Source organism: Vulpes vulpes, chromosome 13, assembly GCF_048418805.1.
Source record: "Vulpes vulpes isolate BD-2025 chromosome 13, VulVul3, whole genome shotgun sequence".
Taxonomy (NCBI): domain Eukaryota; kingdom Metazoa; phylum Chordata; class Mammalia; order Carnivora; family Canidae; genus Vulpes; species Vulpes vulpes.
The window spans coordinates 149230763-149249007 of record NC_132792.1 but is presented as its reverse complement, the minus strand read 5'-3'; the positions used below and the strand labels follow the sequence as shown (position 1 = coordinate 149249007).

Below are 18245 nucleotides of genomic sequence, written 5' to 3'. Positions count from 1 at the left end.
TGGAAAGTACATTGGAGTGGGGCAAGAAATAGCGAAGACACTCTCAGAGAGTGGAGAACTGTACCTGCTGACCAAGCACAAACCACCTCGTGGAGCGCCTGGATTATGATTTACCTTAGAAACACCCTGGAGTCACCAATGGTTTGTAGCAGAAAAGTGACACCATGAGTTTTTAGCATCTGTCTCCAGAAATACTGGCTCCTTGCTGGAGTATCCTGGGATTTTGAGATGGGCTTGAGCTTGTGGTACTTCTTGTCCATCCCTCCAGCGTGTGGAGTCAGTGGGGTAGTTACTTGATGCTGCCCCCTGTGGGATTGCTGGTCCCTAACCAATATGACAGTGAGAGAAGAGGTTGCCCAATCCAAATGGGCTGATTGGTAGAGAAAGCCAATCTTAATACCAGGTGCATTGGGGAATGAGGTTTGGGTGTTGGAGGCAGCTTTCTATGTGGTACCCATGGCTGTTGGCATGGGTGTGCTGGGACCCATGAGAGGAGCAGATGAGGGACAGACGTGACTTGTTCTGATGCCTTCCCATCCAGATAATCAGCCAGTCTATTTCTTTTATGGCTCATTGCCTTGCCTTGATTCTGGTTTTCATTTCTCTCCTGGAACATTGCAGAGGCCTTCAATTTCTGCTCTGTCCCACACACGCCCGCCAGAATTAAATGTCTGAGAACATCATTCTGATTACAGAAAAAAAGGCTTTAATACTCACATGCCCTGTAGAAAACCAAGGGAGGGGTAAAGGTCATTATTTTGTTTTGCATTTATCTAATTACTAAAGTGGAAGGCAAGTTTTTCTCATTGCCCTGTTTTAATTTGGCTTCAGCATGCACCGTATAATAAGGTACTCAAAGATACTGAGTGAATAATTTTTATTTATTTATTATTTATTTATTTATTTATCTATTTATTTAAAAATGATTTTTATTTATTTATTCATGAGAGACACACATAGAGAGGCAGAGACAAAGGCAGAGGGAGAAGCAGGCTCCATGCAGGGAGGCTGACATGGGACTCGATCCCGGTCTCCAGGATCAGGCCCCGGGCTGAAGGCGGCACTAAACCACTAAGCCACCTGGGCTGCCCCGGAGTGAATCATTTTGAAAAGGATTAGTCTGGAAAGGTAAGATGTGGGCCTGCTCAGAGATAGAGGGACAGACACTTAACTTTGCCCATATGGGCCACTTCCCTTCCTGGGAGGGGTCCAAGCTCTGAATTTTCAAGGCCTCCTTTCTCTTCCTTGACTCAGATGGTCTAAGATACCTAACCAATGGACAGCCTTCCATCGAGCGATTCCCCATCAGCTTTAAAACCTACTTCTCAGGAAACTACTTTCACCATGTTGTGCTGGGGATTTATTGTAATGGCCGCTATGGCTCACTGGGCATGAGCCGAAGGGCTGAGCTGATGGACAAGCCGTTGACCTTTCGGACTCTCAGTGACCTCATCTTTGACTTTGAAGACTCCTACAAGAAGTACCTGCACACAGTCAAGAAGGTCAAGATTGGGCTGTACGTCCCCCACGAGCCTCATAGCTTCCAGCCCATAGAGTGGAAGCAGCTAGTCCTCAATGTCTCAAAGATGTTGAGGGCCGACATAAGGAAGGAGCTGGAGAAATATGCCAGGGACATGAGAATGAAGGTAGGTGCTAGGAGGGCGAATGAGCGACGCAAGAGTGTTCCATTCCCACCCTCTCTGTCTCCCTCTTGCCTCGTGCCCCACGTTTCTGGGATGGTCAAAAAAGCCTCTTGAGGTTATCTTGCTTCGTAGCCACCCTATTAAAACAAAAAAATGTAAATCATCTGCTATTTGACATGGACAATTAAAGCTTCTCTTTGTATGTACTGCTTCACAAACTGGAACTAAAGTCAATTTAGATGTTATCGTTAAAGCAATGTCTTGGTCTCTACTTCCTCCTATGAAATCAAATCTAAAATGTTAGTCATTTTAGATTAAGGCTCTAGTCTTGTTTTGTTTTAGTGTTTATAATAGGGTGACCAGTCCTCCCAGTTTGCCTGAATCTGGGGGGTTTCCTAGGCCATGCAATTTTTGGCACTTAAAACCAAGAAGGCCCTGGGCACATGGAGGGGTGGGGGGCGGGGAGTGGGTCACCCTGCTTTCTGATCTTTCACTAAGTCGCCTTATATCTCTGAATTGCAATGCATTTTGGCATGAAATTCTGACCTGGTGTCACAATATCAAAGAAGCATTCACTGTGCTGGCTTCATATAAACTGTACTCATAAGCCCTTCTTCCTTCTATCATGGCACTGCCATGGTGATGTGATGGCTGCTTGTCCTCGTCCCTCGTCCCTCTAGGCCTTGTGGAGTCACTGAGATAAAACCTGTGTGTACCCTGAGGACCACCAGGGAAAGTGATTTTGCTGACCTCAGGCTTGGTTCTGTTTAGCTCCTGGAGACTTGTCCTCTTCACCATGAGGGACCTGGAGAGGAAATTCTTGACCATTGAAAGCACTCTGTGCCTGTGGGTGGGGTGGGAGGGTCAGAGGGAGACGAGCTGGTTACTGGGGACAATGTATTTGGGGCTTTGCCTTCATGGGACAGCACTGGGCCCGAGATGCAGCCCCAGGCGGCTGAGGCATCGGGCTCTGCTCCTCTGCTGTGGAAGGGGGGCACAAAGTCATCATTGCAGCCTCTGGGTGGGGGGTACTTTGCTCCTTGCAGGTGCAGACCGAGCGATCCCCCTTGAAGTCTTCCAACTCGGTACCATCTAAGCCCTGCAGTCGTGGCAGGTGGGGGGCTGAGATGCTGTAGGAGGATGTGGGGGTGGTTCCCTTGCAGAGCCGGTGTGGTAACTCCTCACATCTCTTCCAGATCCTGAAACCTGCAAGTGCCCATTCTCCAACCCAAGTGAGAAGCCGGGGGAAATCCCTGTCCCCCCGAAGGAGACAGGCGAGCCCCCCAAGACGGCTCGGCAGGAGAGACAAATCGTGAGTAGTGTTACCTCTTCCCCAGCTAAAGGCCCAACACACACATCCGGGGGGTTGTCCTGGCCCGAGGGGACAAACCTCTGTCCTGGGTGTGGAATCTGAAGCAGACGGAGCTCTCTAAGAGGACCGACCCGCATTCAGGGGGCATCCCTGTGGAGAAGGATCCACTATGCACGTGACTCCCCTTGCTCTGACGCCACCACTGCCAGTTATGGACTCAGATCAAGGGACAAGCTCTGGACTGCAAGAGATTGAAGGATATCCCCAAATCCTGGCAGTGTGGGAGGAGCAATGGATTTAGAATTAGGAAGCCTGGGTCTGGGGCCGGCTCGGGTCCTTGTGAGCTACATGATGTTAGGCTTACGTTCCCTTAGCCAGAAGATGGGATGGTTAGAACTGATGAAACTTCCATAAAACCCTGTAGCCCTCTGTGCAGAAATCAGCAGAAATCATGACCGTTCTTTGGATCATGGCATCAGAAATACCCACAGGCTCATCCTCTTCCTTGCTGACTCTCCTATCTCTGTCTTAGCTCTGAGGCTGGTGATTCCACACCTACTTTTTAAGGTCAAAATGAACCGCTTGAGAAATGACAGATTGGAGAAACTGAGGAAGCCCAGAGTAACCTGTGATAATCCCCTGGCAAATATTTGGGCCATAATTATACAGGGGAAAAAACACCACTTTTCTTCATACCAGCAACATGCTGGGTCACAGTAGGCTCTCGCCCTGCCAGGGACCGTGGGGTTCAGTGGACAGAGGCCTAGGGTGAGTCCGGCTCTGCCGCCTGTGTTAGCTTTGTGGCCTGGGCAAAGCTTTTAGGAACCTTAGTTTGCTCCTCCGTCAAAGAGGACAAGAATGCTTTCCCTGCCTGTCTCTCAAGGAGCCGTAAGATCAACTTAGATGTAGTGAGGGCGATTAGCTCGTGGTGAACTGCTTTTCACACGCATGTTATTGTTGTCGCATCAATCCTGTAGACTAAGGAAGGAGAGTTTGAGTCTTCACTTTCAAAGGAAGAAACCAGAACACAAACAAGGCTTGTTATCTTGTGTTGTCTTGTAGCTGGTCAGTGATGGGACAGGGGCTGGAACGCAGGTCTCCTGGCTCTGGGAAGGTGGCGGGGGAGGGAAGTGTGGGTTCTGGTTTTGGAAGAATAGGACAGGACCAAGTGTTGTCCGTTCCGAGGAAGATTCCCTGTTGTCTCCACCCTCTCTCCCACTCCCAAACCCAGGGTGCAGAACTTACAGCCAAAAGGTATTGGCTGAGATAACTGGGGTCCAGGCTTTGAAAGGGGAGGGGAGAAGAGGGTAGAGGGGAGTGTGAGTGTTGGAAGCTCCTGCAGCAAGAGAAGCTGGAAAACATGGAGGCTTCAGCATGGCTTTGTCCTTTCAGGGAGCGAGATGGCTTCGGATCTTTTGTACATGCCCCGTCCCTAATCTTGCCTCTGCTGCTGACTACTGCCCTTGCCTTTTGACCCTGACCTTCACCCCAGCCCTATCTCTCCCCGCTCTGATACAGTCATCCATTCATTGGCATCCCTGAACAAAGTAGCAGTTGTCTCAGAGGGCTGCGCACATGTGAACCCTTCCCAGAGGGTCACGGAGCATAGAGCCAGTGACCCAGAAGTAGGAATCTGGTTACTCAAAAAGCAGAGGAGGGGCCTTTTTCTCTGGTTTGTTAGCTTTTCTGTCCCAGGAGGGTTAAGTCTTCCCTTAGGAGCTCCCAGTCTGCTGCAGACATTGAGCTGTCCATAAAGCCTTGCTTTGCCCTCTAAACCCTAAAGTCCTGAGCATGCCACCTGATGGATTTATGCACGGAATGGCAGTGTGGGTTATTCGGACCATGCTTGTTACATGCATTTTACTTGCATCCCCAGGAACTTTGCAGTCCAAGGCATGTTAAGTTTTTAACCAGAAAAAGTTAACCGTGAGTGTCCAGAGATGGCAAAGCCAGCAGGATCTCAGACACGGGTCATGGAGACAGAAATCAGATGCCACACTAGGTGGTGGTGGTCTGAGAACACTAGAAGAAGAAAGTGCATTTGAGCCTGGGCTTGTGGGATTTGAGCCACTTGTCCGGCATCCCAGGCGAGCGTCCTACAAGCAGCTGAGAATGCAGAGCTGAGTTTGAGGAATAGAGATAATGACATTAGAGCCATCTACTTAGAAGTGACAGTTGGAGCCATAGCTGGCTAAGTCGGTGAGGAAGGAAGGAAGCGCTGGCAGGCCCTGAGTAGCCCAGAGGAAGAAGGACCAGAACAGGAGACGGGGAAGGAATAGGCGGAGACGATGGATCAGGAGTGTGAAGGGGCCTGTCTGCACCTGCAGGAGCCAGCTGTTAAGATCATAGGAGCAAGGGAAGGGGGAAAATAAGGGAGAGTTTAAGGTCATGTAGAAGAGGGTAGAAAAGGCATTACGTGGTGTTTATCCTGCGGGGGAAGGAGGTGCGCCGTGAGGTGGGAGTGAGGAAGAGCGGGTGGGTTTTCCGCGCGGGGTGGAGAAGGGGCTGCACACAGCCTGAAGGCCCATCTGAGGACAGATGGAAGGATCCTACGCCCTGTTCTCAAAGTTAAGCAAGCACAGAACCCCCAGAGGGCTTGTTAAAACAGACTGCGGGGCCCCTTCCCCCAGTGTTTGTGATTCAGCAGATCTGGATGGGGCTCCAGAGCCTGCTCTTCTGGCAAGTTCCCAGGTGATGCGGATGCTGCTGGTCCAGGGACCACTCTTGGAAAGCCACAGTTTGCTCAATCAGGATGCGAGAACTGATTTGGGGGTTGACTCTAAAAACAGCAGCAGAATGTCGGGGTGCAGGCACCCCAGTCTGCTGAGGGGGGCAGATGAGGCTGAGTGTGATTCCGGGGCTCAGCTCTGCCCGGGCCTGCCTGGGCCTCTGGAGACCGAGGTGCTGAAGTGAAGGCTGTGACCCTGGCCTCACTGCCATGGTTGGGCTCCACCGAAGACACTCTGGGAAGGGCCCGTCTGGTCCTTCTAGGGGCCAAGCGGAGAAACTGGTTTTCAGTCCCCGCCAGGCCATGTCCATACCCTAATCTCTGGCTACTTTGTCACACAGCCAAGGCAAGCGACCACGCCTGCGCCTGCAGAGGACAGCTCTTAAACTGCCGCAGTTGTGAGTGCAAAGCCACCTTCTAGTGCCGGGGCCCCATGGGCCCTTGCCCCTCCTGTGGGCCCAGAGGCATGAAGTAGGCCTGGGGATGGGGAGAAACTCAGTAGGGAGAGGGCAGTCATCATCACTGGAGGGGTCAGGAAGAAAGACCTGCAGGAAGATGGGGGTTCAGTGCTGCCCCCCACTTCCCTCCACGCCCCGAAGTTGATCCCAGCCCCAGCAGGCAGGCCCCAGGAGCACAGAGGTGATGACAGCTTGTGGTTCAGTGAAAACATAAACTTCTCCAAAATGGCGAAGAGTAGTTGCAACCAGTTCCGGAACCTCCCAGACCCTTATCCTGTCCCCACAGCCCTTTCTCCTGGGCACAGCACTGGTTCCCAAGAGTCTTCCTCTATCAACTCCCCCTAGTGGGTCAGGGATTTTCTTTTTCACAACCGGGGGAGGGTGGCTTTGGAAGAGTTTGACCATCAAGGGAGCCCAGGTGGCTTTCAGGTTTCTTCGGACCACTTGACATGAGCCAATCCAGGAAGACCATAACCGTCCTTGGTAGTCGAAGCCCCTACCACTTCTTTTCCCAGTTTGGAGGTCAGGAGGGGAATCTAGAGGGCTGGCATCTTGGCTGAAGATTGATTGATTGATTGATTGATTGATTTCTGAAGTTTCAAGTGAACTGAGGTGTTACAAGGTGTCCCTGATTCCTCCTAAACCCCACCTTCTGGGTTGCAGGACTGGGTAGGGGATTACAGGGGCTAGAGGGGCCAGAGAGGCAAGGGTGGAAAGTTAAATGGAGGGCTGCGTGAGGAAGGGGTACAGAAAGGACCGAAGCTCCGAGCCCTCCCTCCCCCTCCAGATCCCAGGTCCCACCATTGCCACAGACTAGAAACCAGGACACCCTGGTTCCTAGAGGTGTGTCTGGAGAGGAGCAGCTTCTCAGCTTCCACCCATGGCCTTCACCAAGCAGGCTGTTCTCTAGGTAATCTTGATGAGGAAACAAGAAAGGGACACATCTGGTTGTGACCCAGTAACTCCGCCAAAATTCTGGGCATCCTACGGTAGAATGGCCAGGGACTAGGGAGGGTTTGGTGGCCCTGTCACCGTGTTATTTTTCCAGCATTACACAAGGCCATCAAATCATTTCTAAATGTGTTGGGTGCCATAATGAAGCTTGGGAGTGGCCCAGAGGGTGGAATATTACCATAACAGGCAAGAGGCCCAGCAGCTGTGGGGTCCCAGCCCCTTTCTGTGCCGGGATAATTTTAGTGGCTTTTTATCCCTGTCAACCTCATGCCTACAGCCGGAGCTACTTGTAGCCCTGCATTCCTCTCCATTTTTGCACTTGTCTGAATAATCCTTCTGGAAAGGAGGATCGGTGTCACTGGGTTGACAGAGGAGTCAGCTGGGAGGGAGGGCAAGCAGCAGAGCCTGCCCTAGTGTCAGCCAAGGCAAGGTTTCAAGAGGGAAGCAGGGACTCTCCCACCCTCCGCCCACAGTCCTTTGTCATACTCTGCTCCCCTCCCTGAAGCCCCCTCCACACAGAGCAGTCACATCTTTCCGTGTGGTTCTAAAAGAGACAGGGAGACCGAGGTTGAGATCTACATTGAAAAGACCTGCTGTGAACCTCTACCGGTTGCTTCCCGATGCCGGGCCTGGGTCCCCTTGCTGAGGGCGGTCGCAGTGCTTCTCCACGGCAGCCAGGAAGGACATCCTCGGGGCACAAGGGTTAGAAATGAAGTAGGGGGGCAAGTTTTTGCTTATAACCATGATCGGTCCCAGAGTGGGTGCCAGGGATGGTAAACCCCCTGCAAAGCTCATGCTCCCCCATTAAGAACCTTTCCGCCTAAAATGCCAACAGTTCCCCTGCTGAGAACCACCGATGCTCCTTGGGGTCCTTTTTGTCTCTGACAGTCCACACCTCTTGGCTTACAGTGTTGGCCTTGATCTGGGAGCGTAGGCTTGAGCAGACAGTGGTTTTCTGGCTGGGCTGCCTGTGTCAGCATGAAAGCTACTCATGCCAATTGGAGTGACTACGTGGAACATTCTTCGCAAATGGGGCAAGAGTCCCTAAGGACCCCTGGGAAGTCTTTGTTCTCCCTCCACTTTTGGACTCCTCTTTCCCCCTTCTTGACCCTCCTCTGCTCTTCTTGGCTATTTATGATTCTCTTCTTTCCTTTTTCTTCCTTTCTGATTCCCTGTCTTGGTCCTCCGTCTCTGTGGTGGTTTGTGGCTTTAGGGGCCTTTCCTCACCCTGCTGGAGACCCTCAGGGTCACAGAGGTTACTAAGCCCCATCTTAAGATAAGGTCTCCTTTCACTGCTGGCCCCAAGCTAGACAAAGGAGTTCCTGCTCCATTCTGTCTTGAAGGATTGCAACGATGCCTCCGGGCGATTGCTCCGGAGTGAGGCCAGGAAGTCATAATGAAGTCATAGAGAATCCATTTGATTCCGTGGCCTAATCCGGTGGAAGATATTTTGAATGAGGATCAAGAAGCCATTCCATTCTCCTTTGATCCTAGATGAGAAAATGTCCCCGAAGGTGAAAAGGAGGTAATTTCCTTAGCAAGGAAAGTAGAGGGGAAGCAAAAGATAGATAGATAGATAGATAGATAGATAGATAGATAGATAGATGATAGATATAGAGCTAAAAATTAAAAAATAAAAGGAAATAAAAGGATGACTGTGGAAGGAGAGAGAGAGAAAGAGAGAGAAGTAAGTCCTCCTGGAGATGGGGAATTTCCTTCTAGAAGCTCAAAGTAGTTTCTTTTTTTTTTTTTTTCAATATTTTATTTATTCATGAGAGACACAGAGAGAAGCAGAGACACAGGCAGAGAGAAAAGCAGGCTCCATGCGGGGAGCCCGATGTGGGACTTGATCCCCGGATTCCAGGATCACGCCCCGGGCCCAAGGCAGTTGCTCAACCCCTGAGCCACCCAGGCATCCCACAAAGTAGTTTCCAACTCAGTTTAGCTTCCCTGGGATTTTTATAGGGTCTGGGATCCCTGGGGATGCTTGTAAAAACCAGGACGGATGATGAGCCTTATCAGCAAAGACAACATGACCCGAGTGAGCCTCTTGGAGTAGGGTCCTAGAGAGGTTCTCAGCAAGGACAGGAAGCTGTGCCCTGGAATCTCCAACGGTGGCCTGTGGCTCTCCGGCTCTGGCCAGAGCCTCCTATCTAGGGAGGTCTTGCCAGAAAGGGCAGGGCCTGGAGAATCTCCTCTGAGCCCATTCTCTTGGGCTGAGGCCTGTCTGCTTACACAGCAACTTCAGCTGTCTTCCCAACCCCCCTCAGCCCCCCACCCCCCACCATCTGGCAACTGCCAGCAGGGTTCCTGCTGTCCTAGGAAGTAGGGAATATGCACAGGGAGCAGGACTGGCTTGGAATGAGGGTGACAAGTGGGAAGAAATCGTCCCTCCTCCTGTGGCCCTCCAGCTGAGGCCTACCCAGACAGGTCCTAAGTCCTAAATCAGTGCCCAGCCTGACCCACTTCCTGCCAGACTAGACAGGAGAGGAGGATCCGGGGTCTGTGCCTGAACTTGTAAATGCTGGGCCGGCCCCATGCCTGATTTAATCTGTTCCACACCTTTAGCACTGAGGACCGAGCGGTCAGTGTTAGAGTTGCACCCTTACTGCATATCCCTTTCTAGAACCCCAAGTCCACAAGGAGTATAGCTAAACTGGTCCCTGTGGGTGTGCTTGTGTGTGCTGGTGAGTGGGTGAACCCATGGGCAATGCACTGCCCACCCCAAGGGGCCGTGACCTCAGGAGGACAGGAGTAAGAAGCGTGAATAGGCCAGTGGCCCATGGCTCCCAATCAGGCAGCCCTGAACTGGACACAGATGGGCTGCGTCCCCCAAAGTATCTCCTACTCATTCGGGAGAAGCAAGAGTTAAACATCCATCAGGAAGAAAGGGAATGGACTTTGGGTCCAGTTAGAGCAGGAGCTGCTGTTTGTCCTGGTATAACCCCAAGACCTACAAAGTACTTGGCACAAAGTGTTATTTAACAAATTGTTTTGGGTAAGTAGAAAGCAAGTTGCAGGCGTTTTGTTCTCCCGGCTGCTGCTCAGGCCCCCGATCTCTGCTCCCCAGCAACTGCTTGGGGTGGGGGCAGGAGATGCGCCAGACGCGGGCCGTAGTCAGAGGTGCAGAAAAGGGATGGGGGGCTGACGGGGAGCCCTGTAGGCTTTCCCTCCACTTTACTGCTTCCTCTCTTAAACCCAGTCTCATACAGACACAGCAGCTGGTATGTTCAGCCCTAGCATGTGCTGTCCCCACTTTGGTCCTCCACATGCTGCCGTGAGCTCTCGGGTTCTGAGGCTCCTTATGGCTTCACTGACACCAACCTAGAACCTAGCCACGCTCCTCCTGGGCACGGAGGCTGCCTCGGGGTGTCTGCGAGACTCGAGGTGCCACGTGGCACACCTAGGAGAGAGTTCGCTCTCCCCAGACCGTCAAGGTTTAGGAAGCAGTGGCGAATACTACTAGTTTTTTATATATGTACATTTGGGTCGAGTCGATGAATCACAAGCCTTATAAGATGGAGACAAACTGCAACACTCAGAGACCCCTGTCTCCCCCCAGCTGCCTAGAACCAAAGATCACATTGAAAATCTAGAGTGGGGCAGCCTGGGTAGCTCAGCAGTTTAGCGCCGCCTTCAGCCCAGGGTGTGATCCTGGGGACCTGGGATCGAGTCCCAGGTCGGGCTCCCTGTATGGAGCCTGCTTCTCCCTCTGCCTGTGTCTCTGCCTTTCTCTCTCTCTCTGTGTCTCTCATGAATAAATAAATAAATAAATCTATTAAAAAAAAAAAAGAAAATCTAGAGTGTAAGGCCTCTGGCTGGCTCACTTGGTACAGCATGGGACTCTTGATCTAGGGTCGTGAGTTCAAGTCCCACGTGGGGTGTCGAGATTACTTAAAAAAAAAAAAAACAAGCCACAAATCCAGAGGGTGAATTTCCACCATGTGGCATAAGGATGGAAAACAAGGTTTCCCTGCTACAGAATATCTTCTCTCTGGAGCCACCATCCTGTCTTCCTCAACCTACCTCCCCTCTGCTGTAGTTGGCTCTAGGAATGTAGGCCTGAGGTTGGGGTTAAGGGGACACCTGGGACCAGGCCATCAAGCCGTCACCCTAAGTCACCCTGGATATGTTTACATGACAACAGACGAGGCTGGGATTATCCATTTGTGTGCGGAGAGAAGTGCCCCCTCCTTCCATCCACAGAGTCCCCTTCCCTTCAAGACCCGGACCCTGCTGCCCCTAAAACAGAAGGTGGGCTGAGGGTAGGAACATCCTTCAATAGGAAGATCCTCTGTGATCTTCCCTTTGTTCTGGACTGGGGAGGGGTTCAGAGAAATATATTGTTCAGTCTAAAGTAATAACCGTGATCCGATGAGAGGTTCTGGGCAAGTGCAGATCCAGCTGAATCATCATCCCGGTGCTCGTGTCTCTTAAAAATAAATCCTTTTGCAGAATTCTAATTATAGCCAGGGGAGCACTTGGAAGAGGTCTCTCCACACGCAGGCTCACCCAGCTCTGGCCCTGAGACAAGCTGGCCGGGAGGGAACCGGATTTCTGGCTGGGGTCCACCGGCAGGTGGCAGGATGTGATAATCCCCTTCTGCCCTTCACCAGGCCAGGAAATTGTAGCCAGTATCGCGGTGAGAGAAAAGAGTTTCCTCTTTCAGGCAGTTCACTGGGGCTCTCAGTTGAACTCCTTTTTTGCCAGTATTAACCTTTCGTTCTTCCCTTGGTTCTGGATACCTAGGAGGAGCGGAGAGGGGGGGCTACCGAGGAAGGGGACAATCTAGTCCCTCGCCTTTGGAAGCCCTCAAGCTTTCTGTTGTTCCGGGTCCACATTTAGCTTTTCAAAGAGGCAGCTTCCCCAAGTGGCTTTCAGAGGTTAGGTAAAGCCTCTCCTGTACAGACCAAAAAAAAAAAATTTTTTTTTCTTCCTACTTGTTAGTGCTTAGAATGTCATGGGGGTGACTTGAATTCCTGCCTTCATGCTTTGTTTAAAATATCCCATGATAAGGGTAACAATGAGCCCCCTATCAGCCATTTACATGCTAGTGAGAACTTGACCCGAGTTTATTGAGAAGTACAGGCTATTCAACAGTAGGGCTTCGTAGCTGAATTTGACTTGATCTCTGTGCTCAATTTGTCCAGTCCCTGAGGCAGGCCTAAGGATTATGAACCTGCAGGATTCTTTAGCAGATGTGCCCGAGAAAATGCCCTAGCATATAGGGGGCAAGGAGTAATGCATTGCGAGGGAAGAAGTCAGAAAATGCTCCATGGGAGAAGTGGTGTTTGGGTTGGACCTTGAAGGGATGACAAGACATGCAGGGAGCCTGGTGCAGGACTCGATCCCAGGACCCCAGGATCACTCCCTGAGCCGAAGGCAGATGCACACCTGCTGAGTCACCCGGGCGTCCCCAAATGTGACTTATATCTGGATAGGGAAAGTATGCTTGCGTAGTTCTACAACCAGGAAAGGGTGCGTGGAGATTATATTTTAATTGCGCTAGGAAATGACCCCCACATAATCCTTTTGTAAAGCGACGAATGCACAGGGGATACTTCAAGCTTACCTGTAGCGAGTGATTTTGTTTTTTGTTTTTTGTTTTTGTTTTTGGTTTTTTTTTTTTTTGATTGCTGGATTTTCTGAAAGTGGGGCGCGTTGAGGAGGGCAGAAGTAGATTTGCCTTTCTAACCGCACTGGCCTCAGGGTGATGCTAACTTTTAGGGGGTCTGTCTTAAGGAGAAAATCCCATATTAGCTGTTTGAAAGGATGACCCGCCTCAGGCAAGCAAACAAAACAGAGACTCCGTGGCAGGCTCTTTGAGAAAGTGAACCAGGTACAAGTGGACTGTGAACCAGACTGGTCTGCAAGAGCCCTGGTTCTCTGGGTGTCAGAGGGCTGAGGCTGAGGGCAGAGAGGCACATTTAAGTTTGAACCCTTGGGTGAAAGTGTGCTCCCTTTAGCTGTCAACTCAGGAATGGTCCTCACAGGGGCCCCAGTGGGCTCGGTTTATAGGGAATGGCCGATCTCTAGGGTATATATGGCTGGAGGACACCATCGCCCTGAAGGGCAGAGGCCTTGAGCTCTTTGGTACAGTGAGCAGGGGTCTACATGCAAGGAAGCGCTGGGACTTCTGTCCACTGTCCCCCGTATTTGTCAGCACCGTCTGTGTCCCTGCGGCACCTTGGGCACCGGGCGCAGGACTCCTGACCAGTAAAGCAGGGCACGTGGTCACGCTGAGAAACCAGGCTCGGGCAGCACAGAGGCAAGGCCGTCCACAGGTTCCTTGGTAATGCCAGCTAGCAAGTCGGGGAGGGTTTCTTGACCACTTTGAATAATCAGGTCCAGAGGGGATGTTCACAGGCTGTTGAGAGAAAGGGAGGGAGGGGTGAAGAGGAAGGGGGAGGAGACGGAGGTGGATAGAGAGAGAGAGAGAGAGAGAGAGAGAGAGAATGAGCATTTGCAGGGCGCTAGAACTTGTTGCCAAAATTTGAGCCTCCTGTCCTTACGCAGCCCCCTCTCAACGTTTGCAAGCTGTTGATTTCTGTTAACCCCAAAGGAGTTGGAGCACGTTCGTAGCAGGGGAAGACTGTTTGCTGTTAGGAAACCCTTCAAAGGAGAAACCAAGAAACTTTTAAACAGTTCTATTTTCATCTTGGTCTCTTTTCTTCAAACGCTGAAAACGAGGATCACGTGTGGCCTAAGAATATCTTCAGTCATAAATGAATGAATGAATGAATGAATAAATAAATAAATAAGTTAAAAAAGAATATCTTCAGTCTTCTGGTAACAATGGCTACCTGTGAAACTTTTGAATTAGAACTCTCTAGTGATACCGAACACGCTAAGCTGGTTCATACGCTCGGTTCCCTCTCATCAGAGAAGGTAGGAGGTTCACTAAGTGATGGAAAAACTGAGAGAAGCCGGGAGCATGCTTGGGCGGAATTTTGTAGCGGGAAGTCATTGAGGAAAATGTCTTCAATGAAGACAGGGGATGTGCTTACAGATTTTCTTTTTCCAGCTTGAAGTGCTGTCTGACATGACTTCACATAAATGCTTATTAGTACTTTAGAAAATGTATTCAGGAAGGAGAAGCGATTTGCCATGGGATGATTTACCCCACTGACAGGCTTTTTCAGATGGATTGTAAAGGATTTACCCCAATTTTACGCATTGAGGCCTGAAAGAAGTGATTTTTTTTTTTTAAGATTTTTATTTATTTAATTTGAGGGAGAAAGAGAGAGAGACAGAGTTTGAGTGGAGAGAGGAGCCGAGAGAGGGACAGACACCTAGCTGGGCAGGGAGCCCTACATGGGGCTCCATCCCAGGACCCTGGGATCAGGCCTGAGCGAAGGCAGACGCTTAACCCACTGAGCCACCCACGGGCCCCTGGAAGAGTAACCCTCTATCGAAGATAGGTGAGCATCTCTCCGTGGGAAACTGTCGCCTGAGAGGTCCTGTAGTTGCTGGGCTTCCCCCCAGGGCACGAGCACCAGGAGGCCAAGGTTTCAAGGAGACTGTGGCTGAGGTGTCTGTTCTGTTGTACTGTGTGTAATTTTTTTAGACCCTTGCAAGGTTTTCCAGAAGTAGTGTGACCAAATTCAGCTTCGAGTTGGACAAACTCATTTGGCAACCTGTCAGGCCTTTTGAACCCTACGCTGGAAGCTCATGAAAATGTTCCTGAAATCCCATCAAAGTGGCCTTGAGGACACGTTGGGGGAGCTGGGGACCGGGGCTGGCGGGGTCGGGTGGGAGCCAGGCAAGCCTCGGAAGGGTTAGAAAACCAAGTCAAGCTCCCTGAATCAAATACTGAGTCATCTTTCTCTCTCTCACCACCTTCCTTTGACCCTTAGGCCTGCACTGCCTGAGAAGAAGGTGACTGACCTCGGCACGCTGAACGAGGTGGGCTACCAAATCCGGATCTAGGCAAGCCATATCAGCCAGCAAGAGGGCTTCCGTGGTGCTTCTCTCTGCACTTTACCGCAGCATCTTCAGGAGGAACTGCAACTATTTATTGAGAACCTGTGAATTTTATTTTTAAGGATTCCCTTGGACGTGGAATCTGAGTGGGTAGTGACAATGAACTCTGAAGAAATTCACGAAGGGGCAACCCGGAAAGGCTGAAGTAAGAAACCCCACGGGGGTTGGACTGCAGATAGAAAGGGTAATTCGTAACTGTGGTTTTTCTATCTTCCCATTTTTTACTTTTGTTTACTTGCTTTTGAACACGATGCCTCACCAGTAGTAAATGTGGCCGAAACCCTCCCTCCCACTCCAGGTACAGTAAGGTAACTCAGCCAGTAGTCATGTCTTTTTCAGCAATAACAGAGGCAGATTCGGTGGGATTTCTTTTTTTTCTAAGCAGTCAAATATTACCTCAGCATCTTGACATCAGATATGCAAACTTAATGGAGTTTTGGGTTTTTGTTTTATATTCTACTTGTATTGTTTCCCCAGTATTTCCAAATGGGGACCTCCACAAAGTTTGGAATTTTTCCTTGGTGCACGCCGAATAGGATTTAAGGTATTATTATATCAAGTGTTTTACTAAAAAAGCACTGCAGTTCTTCTGGCAATACGGGAAACTATTTTCAGGACCTTGGAGTTACTTCTTTCTTAATGTTTCTTAAAGCATTCACTGACAGGGGTTTCTGTTCTTTCAAAACACAACAGAAAGCACGTGCAGAAGGCAGTCTACGTTCTGTCATTAATATTTAAACTTTGCAAACTCCAGCAAAAAAAAAAAAAGGAAAAAAAAAAGCACAAGGGGTCATGGCAGTGTTACACAAATTTAGCAGTATTGCAATTACCTCCAACAATCACGCACTCAGAGAGGCAGAGGCCAGGAGTGAATCAGTGGGAGTCTTGAGAGCCGGGTAACCTTTCTGTTCTCGTTCCATCTGATTCCTAACCTCTGAGTCAGGCCTGCCTTGTTCTGAAGGCCTCGCTGTTGTCAGAGAGGTGCTCTGATGTCTTATATTAAGACCAAATGTGGCAGGATGTGGTCACTTTCCAGTCCCTTGCTTTTAGGTACCACTTCATGACGTTTAGGAACTGGTATAGGAAAATGCAGTGAGATGCAGAACCTTTTCTTAAATGGAAGTCTTCAGGTACAGTGTTAGGCCGGAGAGCGGGATTTAGTCCGTGAAGTACAGCGTGAGAATCTGTGTAACTTCTGACTGCAGACCACACAGAGTGACTCCAGCCGCCAAGTCTGTACGTTATCAACATCAAGAGTATGCTTCCGTTTCATCTGTTTCAGCTCGGCGACCGTGCCCGCTCGTGAGACTAACGTGCATACTTAAGTGGGGTCTGCTGGTCAACGGAAGTGTTATTTCAGTTGTCAGTGCTCCCTCTCTGGCTTTCTTTGACTGAAGGTGATTTTAGAAAGGGGAATAGAAAAATAAGAATCTGCTTATTGAGATTCTCTACCAGTAAAACCACTGAAGGTGACTTTGTCCTTTGGCCACATGCACATGAGCTCACTTTACGCTGAAACTCAACGGTATTAGTGTTTCCATTAATATTATCATTTTCTTGAAAAAGAAGGAAGTTTAGTGTTCTTTACATGAAAAGGACCAAATAAGTGTACATGTCAATTAGGTTAAAATACAGAAGTTAAAAATTCTGAACTTAATCACTGTTTTTAACAATATTATCAGTGTTTAAGATGAAGCATCTTTGTGGATCTTCATAAGGCAAACTCATTTAAATATTTGAATTAATCAACTCATTCTCAAAATAATACTGACTTAGCTCTATGAAAAACAAGCTATATGTATCTTGTGTGTATCAATCTGAAACTTTATTATCTCCAATAAGTATACAACTTCTACACTGCAATCAATTCTAAGAGCTTGGAATAGGATTTTCCAAGTATTAGTTAAGTACTGTCCCATCCAAAATACAGAATGTCAGTAGTTGCATAGCCTTGTTTCCCACAAAAAAAGGGTTAAAGAATAGGAACACGAACTATTCTAATATTCTGACGTATAAGCCTTAAAACTGCCAGCTGGTTTGGTGATTAGTAATCTGATTTTTTTCCACTCACTTCTTAATTTTAAGATTTATTCCCCCAAAGCAAGGGTTAGTCACAGAAACGTGAAAATTAACTTTAAAATCCTCTTAGTTTTCATTGTTTTTATTAGCTATGGAATTATGCTAATTTCTAAAAGATTTGAGAGAGGCACCAAACTCTTAAATTCTAGTGCAGGAATTTAATTAAAATGATATTAAGGCAAAAAATAAAAAATAAAACAAAAAGCCATGACATAACCCCCCCCCAAATGATTATAAAACTGGCTGTTATTCAAAAGAAAAAATAAAACTATAAAATGATTTGAATCTAGTTTTTAAAATTCTTAATGCAAGAGAAATTTTATGCTTAAGCCATTATGGGGTTATATGCGAAGTTTAAATCAGATGACAGAAATCTTGATTTTAGACTCCATGTTGTGCTGTTTTGAGTACACTTTATTTCAGAAAGTGATATTTAGTATTTTCTATACACTTTGAAATCATGAGCATTTCACTTTTTCTAAGTCAATTATTTCATAAGGATTTTATTAATAGATATTGGTAAATAGAACTTTGGAAATCTTAATTCCGTATTCTTACTATACCTGAGGCTTTTGTAAGCTATAGTTTTATGTACAACCTTGTACAGTTTTTTTGACACACAATTCAGAATCTTGTTTATTCTCTTGGACTTTGTTCTGGCCAATACATTTTTTTTAAATCTTTAAGGAAAACTGTGATTGTTTTAGTGGGTATTTTTCTAAGTAAAGGAAAACTTGTATAATGGTATTTTAGAGAATGCCAGATAAGTGCATGTTTCAAGTTAATGTTTTTCTCATCACTTGTATGTTTATACACAGCATGGAACTTTAATAAAACCACCCTGGAAACTTAAGGATTGTTTTTCTTCCAAAAATGTAAGACGGTGTGATTTATTTTTTCTTGTCCTTTTACTATATACTTGTCCTAGTAAACTCATTTATCACTCCCTCATCCCTGTCTTCTTCCAGTTTTCAGACTTTACACTCAACACTATTGTTTTGCGCATCTTCATTCATTTACTTAGTATCACCCTAAGAAGGTAATGAAATAGTGTAGAAGGGGCAACAGCCCAGCATACACACTTAGCA

At 48.5% G+C, this 18245-nt stretch overlaps 1 protein-coding gene across 2 annotated transcripts in view; it reads left to right on the top strand.

The window, feature by feature from the left end:
* The window catches only part of VASH2 (vasohibin 2), a 38794-nt gene extending 20784 nt beyond the window's left edge, over positions 1–18010 (top strand). The window contains exons 6-8 of one of the 2 annotated variants that reach the window (XM_072733305.1): positions 1265–1646; positions 2840–2955; positions 14952–18010. In XM_072733305.1, coding sequence (XP_072589406.1) covers positions 1265–1646; positions 2840–2955; positions 14952–15024 — 571 coding nt within the window. In that variant the 3' untranslated portion in view covers positions 15025–18010. The remainder of the gene's footprint in view (positions 1–1264; positions 1647–2839; positions 2956–14951) is intronic. The other variant, XM_072733306.1, reaches the window with a different exon arrangement.
* Positions 18011–18245: the final 235 nt, after the last annotated feature.